The sequence below is a fragment of the Cucumis sativus genome, chromosome 2 (assembly GCF_000004075.3).
Source record: "Cucumis sativus cultivar 9930 chromosome 2, Cucumber_9930_V3, whole genome shotgun sequence".
NCBI lineage: Eukaryota > Viridiplantae > Streptophyta > Magnoliopsida > Cucurbitales > Cucurbitaceae > Cucumis > Cucumis sativus.
The window spans coordinates 751,395-767,186 of NC_026656.2; the positions used below are offsets into that span (position 1 = coordinate 751,395).

The window sequence follows — 15,792 nt, forward strand, 5'->3', positions numbered from 1 at the left end:
TTCTCTAATATACAAGACAAACGAGAAACGTGCAGGGAGACAAAGTGGGAGCATTTAGCACAAGCATCAAGTAGTTGTCATGACTACTTTTGCAAGACAAACAATGAATATGAGTGAGAGCATTTAGTACTGAGAGCTGAGTTTCTATCATTATGCAAGCAGGAGATTCTCATGGTTAAACGAGTCTTTTCACAAGCGAAAGGTAATTTTATCCTTATCATCCTTAGAAACAAGTTTTCTGTGTATTGACAAACGTGATATATTTTAGCTTTTAGCTTCCAAAGAGATATTGTAAGAATATGCACCACCCATTGACAACGAAATAGTTACTCAAACTCCATTATCAGACAATCAATTAATGAAAAGTGAAATATAATAACTCTTTTAAAATCATTCTAAAATGTGTTAAACACCAAAAGTCACCTACTTTAAGGATTAAAATAAATGTGATATGAATATGGAAAAAGAAAAGAAAAAAGGTAACATGCCCATATATAATAATTATGTGCACCAACTTCTTGCAATAAATGTAATCACATTCTTTTTTTCCCAAGTTCTAACAAAATGAGGTTAATTAGAAACTTTATAGTCAATGAAATTGCACCAAATCAACCTTTTAGAGTTGTCTTACCCAACATTGCTCATAAATCTTGTTGTTTCTATTGTAAAATGTTAAATAGGTCGTTTTGTTCATATATTGTAAAGGAAAAAAAAAAGAATATAAAGGTTTCTATTTTTAGAGATCGTTCAAATTTTATTGAATTTCTCGAAAGAGACGTATAACTATACGTTCTCTTGATTTTAAATATTTATTTGGTAATAGATACGTAAATTAGATTCTAATCTAATAAAAAGTTATTTTTAAATATTTGTATAAGTTTATAAATCAAAAATTAGTACGAAGAAATGACTAAATTATTTTGTCAGAGTAAGTAATTTAAATTCAAGTTAAAAATAGAGAATATATATGTTGTTATATTGATATTTTATATCTAACTTTTTTTCACATTTATAGCGACCTAATAAATTATTGATAATGATTGAAAATTTATGATTTTACTAAAGTGTTTCATGTCTTTCAATCATGAAACTATGGATAAATGACTATTTCTTTTATATTTTTTAAAATGGAAAAAAATTCTAAAATTTAAAAACAATTTAAATTTTAAATTTTGACTCGATTTTTAAAATATAAATCAATACAAGATATTTATGCAAAAGATTTAGAGATAGAAGAGATGTTAGTAAATTTAATTAAAAACGGAATGCTTATTTAAAGCCTTATTGGATGTCATTTTGTGTTTGAAAATGAAACATATTTCCTCTCCATTTCAAGCAATAATTTGCATCATTTTTAAGAACCATGGTTGAATTGTTTGTCAAACATTAAAATATAAACAATCATTTAAAAATTATTTTTTTAAACAATCAATAAAAAGTAGATAATGAATGAAGAAAATTAAAGAAGTTTTTTTTTTAAAAATAGAAAAAATTGATAAAATATTTACCATCAATATAACAAAATCATTTAAAAATAAAATTAATTAAACTTGATTCTTTTAGAAAGAAAAATTGACAAAAATAAAAAATTTGACCATATATTTATAACATATAAAAAAATTTCAGATTCTATAAAGTGACGTTGATAGATAGTGATAAAAAGTTATTAGTTTCTATCGTTGATAAAATCCAAAATTTTGCGATAGTTTGTAAATATTTTAATTTATTTTACTAAATTTAAAAATGTTCCTTTTAAAAAGTATAAATATTTTATCAATTTAAGAGTAAGAGTAATATTAGAGTTTTTTCAAGAACAATAAAAAAGACAAATTATTTACCGCTCAAAAGCCTAGTACAAAAACTCATTACTCTTAGTTTTGTCATAGAGTGTAAATAGATTTTGTTAAAGTGATTAACCATATAACCAGTAATAGTCTATCACTAATAGATTTTATTATATTTACAATTTCTTATAAAAGTTGTTATACACTTATTATACCTAAAAGTATTATCCGATGCAACTATACTAATGAAAACCCACTTGATTTCAATCGTCACTTTTTTTTGGGATAATTATAATTTGTGGCAACTTCTTATATACCAACATTTAAAATAAAATTGTAAATATAACAAAATATATATGTGATAGACTTCTCTCAGTGTTAGAATATCATGGTCGTGTAATATGATAATAGATTTCTAACGTTTATAGACTTACGGATCTCGCTGTATATTTGTAAAATTAAAATATATATATATATATTCAACAACCGACCGTTTAGAAAACCATGTTATTATATATATATAGTTCCGAAAATTATTTTAGTAAAGGAAAAAAATGGAAAAGAATAAATCCGAAGAAAAGTAAGAGGAACGGGACAAAGAATGGTCACGTGCCTAAAAGAGAGGGACCGAGCGAAAAGAAAGAAAAAGAAAACTGAAAAAAGAGAGAAAAAAAAGGATGAAAACATTTCTCACAGTTGCAGATTGCCGAAATTTCCATGGCTGTTTCTCTCTGTTCAAGACGCCATGGCTGAAGCTTTAGGGTTTCCATTTCAGGTATTTTTATGTTATTTTACCCTCCCTCATAAGTTTGCTTGTAGCGTGCACTCTTGTGGTAGGTGCGTCTGATTTGGCATGTAAATTTTCATTTATTATCTTCGAGGATTTCGAGTACTTTCGGAATATGTCACGATTCTTAATTTGAATTCTGTTACTGTTGTTGCTTTGGATTCTAAAGTTCTTCTTCCGTCTAGATTTTCTCCTCTGTGATATTGGGTTTTGATGTATTTTGTGATTCTGAGTTGTCTTGATATCTTTGTTAGGGAGAATTAAGCGATATTATTATTAAAAGGAACTTCATCAAATTGATATTTTCGTTGAGCCTATAGATGTTGGAATTTTTGGATTTAGTAAAGATAGGTGGAGCAATTCTTGCATTATACTCTTTGACATACTCTACACCAATTTATTTAGGAGACTTTGCCGACCTGGTGATCTGGTTTGGTAGGCTATAAGAATTGTAAGGATCAGTTTAGTTACGATTTCGTTTTTTGTTGTTTGCTTTTGAAACTTATGCTTGTTTCATCCTGAATTTTCAATTGTGGCTTTCATCTTTGTTGAAGAAAAACTTGAATTCTTAGTCAAATTTTATGCAGAAATAAGTTTTTCAAAACTGCTTTTTTAGTTTTCAAAATTTGGATCAGTTTTTGAAAACGAGAATTGTTGTTGCTAATTGCGTTTCCAGCAGATTACCTTGGTTTTTCTGTTATTGGTATTAGGGGGTGCATAATATGTTGTGGGGAATTATGTCAATGTGACCTAAAAAAGAAGTGATAGACCTTGACTTTGGATTGCATGACGAGGAACATGCAATGTTTGTTATGATATGTACGTTTGATTGAACTCTTAGATTGGAGTTTATAATGATGACCTAAATTGTTATTGAAAAGTCTAGAAACACATAAAAGGGTGCTTTGGGGGGGAACTTTTATTTGTGCTCACTTAAGTCACCATTTGCATAGTTCATCTTAATCTCACTCTAATTGTTTGTGTTCTGACTTTTAATTTTTAACTTTGTGTTTTGACCTACTGATATCATACGAGCTACAGCTGCGGATTGTTTGACCGATACGCAGTAACTTTATAATTAAGTCGTCACACATTAGTAGTCTGTTGGTTGGAAATTCTTCATTTACAATTGTTTTCTGTTCTCTTTTTGTTGACTCTTTGTTCTCATTTAGTACTGAGGTAGACTTAAATTTCATGGAATTAAATGCTGTTGCTCTACATTGCAGGTAATTGTATATTGTCATTAACTGCACTAGATGTCTTGATGCCGCACGGGAGATTTATTCTATTTAATATTTCTTCCATCATTATCGGTGATAAAATTGAATTCTCTGAGGATTATAGATCTATTAGCGTCTAGTGGGCAATTTTTGTACATAGACTAGGGTTGAGTGTGTATGTCTGTTGTTCCGTCCCTACATTCGCTGCCAAAGCCTTACTTACTGGACGTCATAGTGGATTGATGTCAATGAACGTTTAGTTTGAAAAATGGAGAGTGAGGATGGGCTTGAGCTTAGCTTGGGTCTGTCCCTGGGTGGAGCTTCTGCCAAGTCTAAAGGTAAAATTACTAGCTCTTCAGGTGCAAATGCTGAGGAAAGCGATAGAGGCAATAAATTGGTGGATGATTTTAAGAGTTTTCTTCATGGAGATAATCAGAGGCAAGAATCAGACACTGGATCATTCCAAAGTAATTCAATTCCATCTAAAGATAATTTCTTCAATGACCTGTCCAAAGTTGGTGTAGATGGAGACTCTTCCATCGATTTGAAGAGGAAAGGAGCCTGGATTGAAAGTAATTATGCAGAAGCTGAGGATGAAAATCTGCCGGAGATCGGCAACAAGCGGAAGTTGCTTTTAATGGAAATGAACAGTCAAAAGAAGCAGGAAAGAGAATCTCATCATGTGGATTTACATGAAAAGGGAAGGGCATCATTCATTTCCTCTACCGAAGATGGTTCAACTGCCGAAAAAGGAGATGTAGTAGAGTCTAGAGCTGAAGGTTCGACATCAAGGCTAGCATCAAAACATGATGATAGCTCGAAACAATGTATAGGAGAAACTAGTTTGACTAAGGGTTCAAAGGATATCTGTGGATTTTCTGATTCAAGTGGTGCAGACTTAAGTAGGCAGAAAAGGTTTAACAATTCCTCAGTTGGAGTTTCAGACGCTGTTCAAGCCATGAATATGCATAATGTGCCTTTTCCCATATCAGTCAAGGATACTAACAGTCTTGGTGCACCCAGCACATCTGGTCATTTGCAACTTGGAATTCAGCATGTGCGACCTACTGTAAATGGTGACCGACCAGGGGCTGAACTCATAAACCCTCGAAATTTGCCTCTTATGGCTGGCATTTCACCACTTCAGATTTCAGCAATGGACAAAGATAAGTCATGGGGATTGGTTTCTCATCCACAAATGATCCATCATCCCTATGGTGGTGGTGGTGGTCTTGGTGGTGTATCATCTAGCTCAGGTATAGACATGATTTCGGATCAAAACAATACAGTTTCATTTGCATGTTATTGTTTCAACCGATCTAACAAATACATTATTATAAATAGATTTTACGATATGCTCATACGGTGTACACCGTACAAAACTTTCAGTTGGTTACTTATGCTGTCTGTATTTGTATGCATAGCTCCTGGGCAAGTAACTGGACCTTTTTCATCCGATGGTTTGTTGTATGGAGGGAGGGTGACCGAACTTACTAAAGGCGATAACAAGCAGCCTGCCATGGAAGAGGGATCCTCTTCTCGAGCGGACCATGCAAAAGGGAGCAGTTCCAACATGAACGCAAAAGACGTATTAGAACGGTCAAAAACAGCCAGTGTCTCCCTCGATTTTCCAGCTATAAAGCCAGGCATTGCTGCAGACATTGAATTTGGGGGATGTGGTTCATACCCAAACCTTCCTTGGGTTTCCACCACTGCCCCAGGCCCTACAGGTAAGACAATCTCTGGTGTGACATATAGATTTAATGCAAACCAGATCAAAATTGTTTGTGCTTGCCATGGCACTCACATGTCTCCTGAAGAGTTCATTCGACATGCCAACGACGAGAGTTTTAGTGCACAGAATGACAATGCTCCCCCAACTATTCCAAATAAAAATCCTGCTGCCTCCGCACAAAGCTGATTTGATACCATCTACATTCTTTACGACCTCACTTAAAACAGGATCTTCTCTATAAGTTGTACATCTTTATCCTTGAATTCTAAGGATAGCGTTTACGATGTTTGCTTAGAATGAAAATGTCGGGAATCGAAGAAGGGCTAGTAGACAAGGTGGGTTTTGAAGGCACCTGATTGTAATTTATTTACTCGTATGATAAGGTAAAGCTGATGGGGCTCAAGTATTTCTGATGTATTTATAATTTAATTATGTATTATAATTCTCATCCTTGAGTTAAATAGTCATATTGACTATTGAGTTGATTTTCACATCGCTAACTTCTAACAGTCTTTTTCTTGTCGATTAAAATCTATAATTCAAGCAAAGTATGTTGAACAAACTGTTTCTTTTTAATAAATATTTTAACAATTAATTCAAGCTTTTTTTTCTTCTTCCACAACTATGTAAAATCTCATTCTTACAAATTCTATGATAGTTGTGTTTATATGTAGTTGAAAATAGTAGCAGAAGTTTATTTCTCTGTCTAATTTTCAAAACAATTTTTGATTCAGACCGGCTGGTAGGGACATTTCAACTGAGTTTGTTAAGGCTAAAAAGAAACTCACTTTTACTTTTTCCCTCGGAATAGTGAATAATTGGTTACTACGGTCTATAATTACATAGCAAGAAAAGATAAAAAAAACAAAAGCGAAAAAAATGTTATTCACGTAGTAAATTTCAATTGAACTATTAAAATTTTATACTTTTTGTAAGATAGATGGATAAGTTTGAAATGAGACTTAAGTTTGAAATGAGACTTATTTGTGGTGTGATCTATTGAACTTAAGACCAATAAAAAAGATTGAATTGAGGATTTCCGACTCTTAATATCTACTCTTTGCTTCCCACCAGAGATCATAATAATAATGATTTTTATTTGAGGCTTTATTTCCAGTTGTAGTTTATTTTGGTTTATGTAGTTTTTCTTTTTTTAGTTGATCATTTTGATATATTCATTTTAATTTTATTATGATGACTTGTTTAGAAATACTTCAGCAAAATAAAGGCTTTAAAAGATAGTGCCGAGAGGTAGTGGGAAGAAGAAGGGTCTTGAGGTTGATATTAATTGAAGAAGAAGTCGGGAGGTAGTGCAAATTGAAGTAGAAGCCGTACTATGAAGAATAGGAATAATGAGAATAAGAGTTGCTTAAGAGAAAGACAAAGGAATAATAAGAATAAGAGTTGCTTAAAAGAAAGACAAATATTGAGTTGCTTTATTTTCTTTTCCACACTTGTGTTTCTTTTCACTTATCTCTCAAAATCCTACTATTAATAAACGACAAATGGAATACGACCGTAGGTTGAGTACCTGTTTTTTTTTCTTTTTGTTAAGTCTAGTGTCAAACGTTCGTTTAAAACTTATTCATCTGAATTATTATATTTTTTCAATTAATTTTAAAATTACTGTATTTTTCTAATAAGTTTGTCAAACTGATTAAAATAAAATACTCATCTTGTAAGTACTCAAATAAACAAAAACTAAAAAGTACATGAGATAAGAAAAGTAGTGGAGAGAAATTAAACATGAGGTATTGAATTTAGCTCGGGGAACTATAAATAATGCATATTGTTATTTTCTTTTTAAAAATAAGCATTTTTAAAAAATATAGTAAAATGGTGAAATAATTGATAAACAATATTTATGATATGATAAACTTTTATATTCTATCGATATATTTAATGGGCATTATAGATTTCTATTAATGCTATATTTTATAAATATTCAAGCAATTTTTAAATTGTAAATTTAAAAGTAGATTAATGTCACAATTATCGTATTTGTTAATTTCACATTATGGAACAAATGTGTGATGAGTTATTTTTTTTTGATGCAATTTCCCTTTTCAATAATTTGGCTAAAATATGGTTATATTAATTAAATATTTACAAACAATTTTCTTAAGTTTTAAGCGTGGAGGGAAATTAAGGGTGAGGTGGATGAGTTATTAATATAAATAGATTTATATAAATCAATTGATTATGTTTCTTCGGTCTGCTTCGCGATCGATTTATTGGCTCGCGGGTTACAGCAGCGCGGATAGAACAACGCGGACACACAATACAACTTCAAAGAGAGATAGAAAGAGAGAGAGTTTGTGAAGAATGGTGAGGATAACTCCAATGGCTTCCTTCTCCGTTCGCCCTTCTTTATCGGCATTTAGGTTCGCCGGATTTTCTCGCTCTGGCCTCTCTCTCTCCTCCTTCAACACTACGCGCAGGATCGCTTTGTTGCAACTTGGCAGTGGTATGAATTTCTCCGCTTCTCGCTCTCGCTCTATGTTCTTTCGTTGTCGATCCTTAATTTGTTGATTAGCACTATGTTTTATTAATTTTCCATTTCGGTTGACTTCTCCGAGATGCTTTTTTGCTATTTTTTTGTGTGGATATCCTCGCTTGCTGTGTACTTCTGTTCATCTCTATTCGATGTCGATTCAGTTTGAATAATATGTTACGTCTTCTGTAATAGGTAGGGAATTTATTCAGTGGCTCGCTGGCTTAAGATGTAATTGATTGTTGTTGTGAATTGAATTTGGATTACGGTTTGTGACTGTAACGATTTTCATTTCATATATGTGGTTTCATCTATGGATTTACTGATTCTCTTTTGGCAACAGTTCGATGAATGTTCAACGTGAACAATTTTGTTCCTAAATTTTATCTGTGTTTTTCCAAATTTGTTGAAGTTCTGATACGCATTCGTCTCCATCAATCTCTATCTATTCGTTCCTGAATATTCTTTATCTGTCGATAAGTGTTCGTCCATAAGAATAATGTTAATGACATGAATTTCCTAACAATTTCATTTACATTTTGTTTTCTTCTGTGTGAACTCATGAACTGTGTTGTAACTTGTAAGTGAGTTGAATGGAATAATCTGTTTTATATTATCAATAATTTTCAAGTGGTCTTGATATTTGGATACAGATATCGATTTACTTATCCGTCATTTATCTGTTTATGGATGTTATCGTCTGTGACAGCCAGTGCTTTGCCGTAACCTTTGTTAATTATTATGCGTTCTTTCTTCACGGTGCTTTTGACATAAATGTCTGGTGGATGTTTAGTCCTCGACATCAAAAAATAGTTTCTACGCACCAGTGAGCAGAAAAAAAAATGTTAATGACTCGTTGATAGCTGATAACTGATATAAGGCAACTGCATGATCATAAGTTGTTTTTACAGCTGTTCCACAGTCGCAATACTTTGGTCTGAAAGCTTTTGATATGTTAAGGGGAGAAGGAAGCAACATAGGGATGACTGTAGCTGGAAATGCAGCCCAAGCAAGCACTAGTTCTTCCTCCGAAAATCTCTTAGACTGGGTGAAACAGGACAAGAGAAGAATGCTACATGTTGTCTATCGTGTTGGAGATCTAGACAAGACCATAAAGTATGTTTGTTTTAGACAGCACCAATTTAATGCAGGAATAAGATAAGAAATTCTTAAAAGAGAGTGAGAGAGAGATAAGATGGTGAAGGTTGAAAGACCAAAAACTGATTGTTTGTTGCGCAGATTTTATACAGAGTGCCTTGGAATGAAGCTCCTACGAAAACGTGACATACCAGAGGAGAAATACACAAATGCCTTCCTTGGGTTTGGTCCAGAGGATTCCCACTTCGTGATCGAGCTCACTTACAGTAAGATATGACCTATTTAGCAGCCGTTTGGCTACTTACGTAATTTCAGAAATTTTAGTTTTCTTCTGTACTTCTCTGAAAATGTTGTCTTTAATCGGATTTTTTCCTACAAAGAATTTAGGATATACTCGTAGTCTCTAAGTATGTCTAATTATTTTGACTCTGGTTGGTCATTGTTCCAGATTATGGAGTCGACAAATATGATATTGGCACTGCGTTTGGCCATTTTGGTATTGCGGTTGAAGATGTAAGATCCTTTGTTTGGAATGTTTACTTACAAACCAAAACTTTTGGTATTCCGTATGCTTGTGCAACATTTTATTATAAAGGGCTTGGTAATAATTTAAACGAGCAAGCTATTGTTCTTCAATTGTTGTTTCAAAGTCATTAGCATAAAAGATATGTTTCAGATTTAATGGAAAAATGAGTTCGTTGATAGTATAGCATGTGACATACGTTTATACACACACACACATATATATATTAAAATGTGAAATTTGAGGTAATCTTTTTCCATTGTAGGGCTGTTTAAATTCTAAACTTGCAAATAATAATTAGGAAAATTGTATTGGGTGACAAATTAGTCTATAGCTATTTTGCAAAAATGTTTTTAAGGTTTGTGATTTTGCAAATATAGCAAAAATAATAAAATCCATGTTTTTATATGTGTGGGTTGGGCTTTATTTTTTTTTGTCATTTTCGCAAAAAATAAAGCATGTGTGCTATAGACTTAATTATTATAACTTGTTTAGACTTAAGTTCTCGTAATAATTATTTGTTATCTTTGATATTTTAGTTGATTCTCTATATTGGATTGGATTATAACTCTGGATTGTTTCTTTCTTCCTAAGAATAAGAATCCTTAAATTCGATTTTTGTTTCGGTAAAACTTTTTTCTTTCCTTTTTAATCTTTCGCCAGCATGTCTTGGGAAATGCAATTCTCTACTTCGCATGTTTTCTCATGTATGTGCACTTCTGATTGTTTCTTCATAGTTTAACTTAGCTTTTCCTTCACTCTATTTTCTCTCGTGTTCCTATCCTATCTTATCAGTTTTACTCTTTTGGCCACCTATGCGTGCCAACTGCCCCACTGTCTAGTAAAAAGGACATTAACAACATTTTCTCTTCAAAAATGGTTTCCATTCTCTTCCTTGATAGGTTTACAAGACCGTAGAACTCATAAAAGCTAAGGGTGGCAAAGTGACCCGAGAAGCTGGCCCCGTGAAAGGTGGCAGGACCGTTATTGCTTTTGTTGAAGATCCAGATGGTTATAAGTTTGAACTTATTGAAAGAGGACCTACTCCTGAACCTTTATGCCAAGTAATGCTTCGTGTGGGCGATCTTGATCGCTCAATAGATTTCTATAAGAAGGTAAGATTGTGTACTTGGGATTCTTTCAAATGTAGTTGACAGTCTTTGTTTAACTCATTTCTTATTCTCTTCTTCCTTAACTTTCATGAATATCAATGATGTGAGTAATATTTACTGTTGAGCTTTCTTTGAATTTTCTATATAGGCTTATGGAATGGAGCTTCTACGTAAACGTGATAATCCAGATTACAAGGTAGAAATCTTATAATTGATTGTAGTTTAGAAGTATTGCACCTAAAATTTCTCGTTATATTTGGAAGATAAATTTCCGGTAAGTTGAATATTTTCTTTTTGAAGAAAAATTCAAAATTACAAACGTGTAGAAAAATGTGAATGAAATATTTTAAAGTGCGTATATTGAAGGAGTTGAATCGTTGGAAGGACTTGTAGAGTCTTCAAAATGTGTTTATTGCAGAAAATAAGTCATTTTTTTAAACACGTTTTTCTTTTTTAAAATTCTTCCCTCATTTTGAGATCCATCTTTTATGTCAACCTGCATGCCATTAGCTATCTGAATATGGTTGATTTTATCGTGAGTTTCCACCATTTATCAACTCTCTTCTTGTTCATTTTTGTACTATTTTTTATCCACATCAATGCCATCATAACTAATTTTAAGCTTGCCGGTTTCTATTACAGCCCTGGACTGGTTAAACATGTTCCATTGCATTTCATATTCGGATTTATTGTGAGTTTTGTGTGTGTCGGTTAACTTGATGATATGATATGATATACTGATATTATGACTGCTCTTTTATAGTATACTATAGCAATGATGGGTTATGGTCCGGAAGACAAAAATGCTGTTATGGAGTTGACATATAACTACGGGGTCACGGATTATGAGAAAGGGAATGCTTATGCACAGGTACTATATTTTTTTTTTCCAATTTTCATCAAATCATTTTTCTTAACAAATCTTCCAAATATTCAGCTCGGTTTGGCAAAATAGTATTATAGTTTCAAATTGTTCTTAAATTGTTGATTACTTACTGTCATTATTGATTTCGTGATATCAATAAATGAGATGTTACTGAACTTATAAGTTTATAACAAACCAAGACTGATGTCTGTCCTTCTCTGTGAAAAGATTGCTATTGGTACAGACGATGTGTACAGAACTGCAGAAGCAGTGAAACTCAGTGGGGGAAAGGTCACCCGAGAACCCGGCCCGTTGCCTGGAATTAACACAAAGATTACAGCTTGCTTGGATCCCGATGGTTGGAAGACGGTAAGCTTCTCGAGATAATTCACTTTTCATGCCTTCGCTTGCTTATCTTTTACACAAAGTTCTTTTTTTGGCATCTGATTTTAGCGAGCAATGTTTTTCTATCTGCAACGACTTTCGCTAACTATTAAAAGTAAAATTTAGCAGGAATGACAAAAAAATCATTACAAGAGAAATCTAACTGTTCAGATAAACTAAATAACTAAAACTAACACACCACCATCCCAACCCTCTTAAAACATCCGACCTCAAACTGGATTACAAAGTAAAACAAAAAAAAGTTCAGCAAACATATCTTTCAGAGAAATTAATTACTGCAAATGTGTCTAGGAAGAACACGCCATGAAGGTGCTGCGAATTTGTTCGATTACTTACTAACAAGAACAAGATTTTTATTTATTATAATGAACTATAAAAGAATACAGAGATAAACCCAAGTATAAGGCACTTGGACCCTTCCTTTTGAATACTCTCACCCGAGCCTTAAATCACTCCACAGAATAATCCCCCTCTCTCACTTATCCTCCCTCCATTTATAACAAGATGTAACCACACTTACACAATAACTCCTAGTAACTTCCTAAGTATCAAATTACCTTGATACCCCTAACCCTGGTAAACTCATGTATACTAATCTAAGTATCTAACAGAGTACAATGAGTCAAATCTGTCTCCACGAAAAGCTTTTTCCTTAAATATTTTCTTGAATTTATTTCTAGCTAAGTCGAAGGCCTTCGCAAAACTAATCCATAAAACCTTCCTGTGCCTACTGAATCCATAACATGTTCAATGCTCCAATATTTAGAGGCCGATTCCCAACCTAAGCAAATCATACTAATTTTAGGACCCTTCTTTGGAGGCCTACCCACCGTTTCCAGACTTCCTTGAAGTACTAACCAAATTAGATCATTCATTCTCACCTTCCACAAAGCTTGCACAAACCCTTCTAGACAAAGTTTAATAACCAACTAATTATTTGACGAAAGATTGAACAAGAAATTATGAAAAATTATCTGGATCCCATCTCATAGGATCATCCCGGTTAGACTAGATAGTCACAGTTTTTATTAGAAACGTGAAAGATTGTCGGAGAAGTAGGGAAGAATGGTGGATTATTATTCACCCTCTTATCCTTCCAAATCCAAGTTTTGGAAGAGTGCTACTTTCCACCACGGTTTTAGAACCTATTTTTCCTTATTTTATGGACTTATCCACCATCTTCTTTCCCATACTACTTGCTTTGTACCACAAATCGTTAGGTTATTGAACGAACAACCGCGACCATTTCATAATTTCACCTTTTCATTTTCGGTGTTTTGTTCTCGTGATAGTATTCTATTGAAAATTTAAAGAACAAAGAAGAATGTCTTACCATACAATTCCTGGAAATTTCCTTTTGAGAGCAAAAACTCGTTAAACTATACAATTGTTACATTCTATTCCTTCCAACACCATTTAACAAAACTAAAATTGTTCGGTTAATTTACAACACCCTCCAAAAGTCAAAACTTAACGCATCTTGTTTTTACTTAACTAATAAAATGTAAACCTATTTAATAATTTGAAAGATTAGAGGCTGTTTGATTTTTAGAGAGAATCTCAACTTGAAATCAACCACCAAAAAATCATGAGTCAGGCTAAGGTATTTGGGTCTTTAGGTTGAACGTTAGCTATTTGGATGGTTTGGTTTTTGACGAACTCCATTTAAGAGAACTTACTAAACAGATTCCAAAATCGTATCTCTCAACCCTAATTTGATAATTGCTTGGGCTTTTTTTTTCATCTATAATTGTAAGTTTATTTGTTTTCCTTTTATAATTTTACTAGAAATTCAAATCCAGGTTTCGGCAAGAATTGAAAAATTAGGACAAAAAATATTATATATAAAACATTTTTTAAAATAGTATAATAGATTAAAAATTTTACAAGCTATAGTAAAAATTTTATCTCTAAAAATTTTATCTCTATCTATCAACGACATTAATAGAAATATTAATATCTATTATTGATAGAATTTAAAATTTTTTCATAAATATCGTGTCCTCGTGTAGAACATCTATATGAAAGTTATTTGATTTTGTTATGAAAGTTATTTGATTTTGTTATGTCGTTATCTAACACAATTTCAGATCAGGAACCTTTTTTATTATTATCATCATATTATTATTATTATCATTATTTATTTATTTAGATCAGAAACTTCTCTCTCTTGGGAACAACCAGAGCCCTTTTTTTAAGCTTCTTGAAAAACTAAGGTCGTAGCCATTCCAGTTCTTTTTTCTGTTTTTCAAATTATCGTTTATAAAAATCAAGTTTGGTATTGATTTTGTTTCTAAAAACCATATATTTTTTAAAGCTTTTTTTTTCATTCGCAATTTTCTTTCACCATTTTCTTTCACAATTTTAAGAGAGTTTCATTTTCATTTTTCCAAATAATTTTAAAAATAAGTTTCTTGATTTAAAAAAAGTGAATTAGTTAACAAGAAACAAATGTTTTATTAAATAGACCCTAAATTTGTGCGGTAATTTTTGCTACAAACATTAACAATCTACCGTGCTAACAACATTTTCATTGTTGTTTTTAGTGGAGAATATATCAACACTAAAATTGTAAAAATTAGGATGCTTAGAATCATTAAAATGCAACAGAAAATCACCTTTTGATCGACGATTTTCCTAACTAGGCAGGGAATGGTTTCAAGTTTGCCTATTTAACCTGAACTGTAGAATGTGTCTTTGGAATATAATAGATCAACCTCTTCGATAGATAAATGTAAACCATACTTTTAAAAAAATTAATTTTAAAATTTATAAGACATTGAATATTTTATAAAAAAAATTGTCAAAAATATGATATTTTATTTTGATTTTATTCCGTGTTTAGTGTTAAATAGAGTGATTCTTCTATTTTTGAAAAACTTGAATATTTTATTTAGAAATTATTACAAGAAAATAAAATAAAAATAGTCAAAAACAACAAATTTTATCCAAATATTTATAATATTTAGCAATTCTTTTCATATTTTATCTTAGATATGTTTTCATGGGATAAAGTCTATTCTATTCAAGTTGTAAATATTTTAATTTATTTTGTTATTTTGAAAAATGTGTCAAAAGAAAAGAAATTATAAAATCCAAAAAAATGTCCCAAAAGAAGTTTGTTGAAAGTTTTCATTGATAAAATGTTATTTGGGTGAGAATGGAGAGTAGAAATAATAGAAGCTAAAGAAACTTCAGTGAATGAATGAAAAGGTCTGAAAAAATATTTAATTATCTAAATACCTAAAATGAAAATTATTATAAGTGATAAAATTATTAAAAATAGTTACAAAATATAGTACAATTTAAGACTATCATCTGTTAAGTTGTGCTACCAAAAAGTTGGCAATTTTCCCCATATTTTCAAGAACAGAATATTTTTGTTCTAAAAATTCTAAAAAAATGTCTTGGTGAAAACTTGAGCTTAAAAAAATTTAAACCAGTTTTTTAAAAACGCATTTTGTTTCAATTTAAAGTTCCTCTTGCATTTCTTTTTTAAATGTAACAGAGAAAAGAACAATAGATAAAACTTAAAAAAGTTCACGACGGTAATTTTATTTACCTGTTTTCTTGCTTCTATTGTGCAGGTGTTCGTAGATAACGTTGATTTCCTCAAGGAGCTGGAATAAGTCTTTCTTGTTCCATATTTTACCTTCTTTTTTTTTTCCTTCTCCATGAACCCATTTGTACATTTGAACTTGCACCAACAATAAAAAGCCTCTATTATGTCCATCAGCAGCAGCAGAATTTGCTCATTTCCATTTCCTAT

General features: G+C 31.8%; 2 protein-coding genes across 2 annotated transcripts; both read left to right on the plus strand.

Moving 5' to 3' along the window:
* The first annotated feature begins 2,392 nt into the window (after positions 1-2,392).
* Positions 2,393-6,017, plus strand: LOC101212706 (ninja-family protein mc410). The gene is made up of 3 exons (XM_004139389.3): positions 2,393-2,559; positions 3,798-5,047; positions 5,216-6,017. Exons 2-3 carry the CDS (start codon positions 4,060-4,062, stop codon positions 5,710-5,712), a joined length of 1,485 nt encoding a protein of 494 aa, XP_004139437.1. The 5' UTR covers positions 2,393-2,559; positions 3,798-4,059; the 3' UTR covers positions 5,713-6,017.
* A 1,693-nt stretch (positions 6,018-7,710) lies between these two features.
* Positions 7,711-15,782, plus strand: LOC101210350 (probable lactoylglutathione lyase, chloroplastic). The gene is made up of 9 exons (XM_004139302.2): positions 7,711-7,993; positions 8,932-9,136; positions 9,260-9,384; positions 9,567-9,631; positions 10,544-10,756; positions 10,902-10,949; positions 11,517-11,624; positions 11,847-11,987; positions 15,611-15,782. Exons 1-9 carry the CDS (start codon positions 7,852-7,854, stop codon positions 15,650-15,652), a joined length of 1,089 nt encoding a protein of 362 aa, XP_004139350.1. The 5' UTR covers positions 7,711-7,851; the 3' UTR covers positions 15,653-15,782.
* Positions 15,783-15,792: the final 10 nt, after the last annotated feature.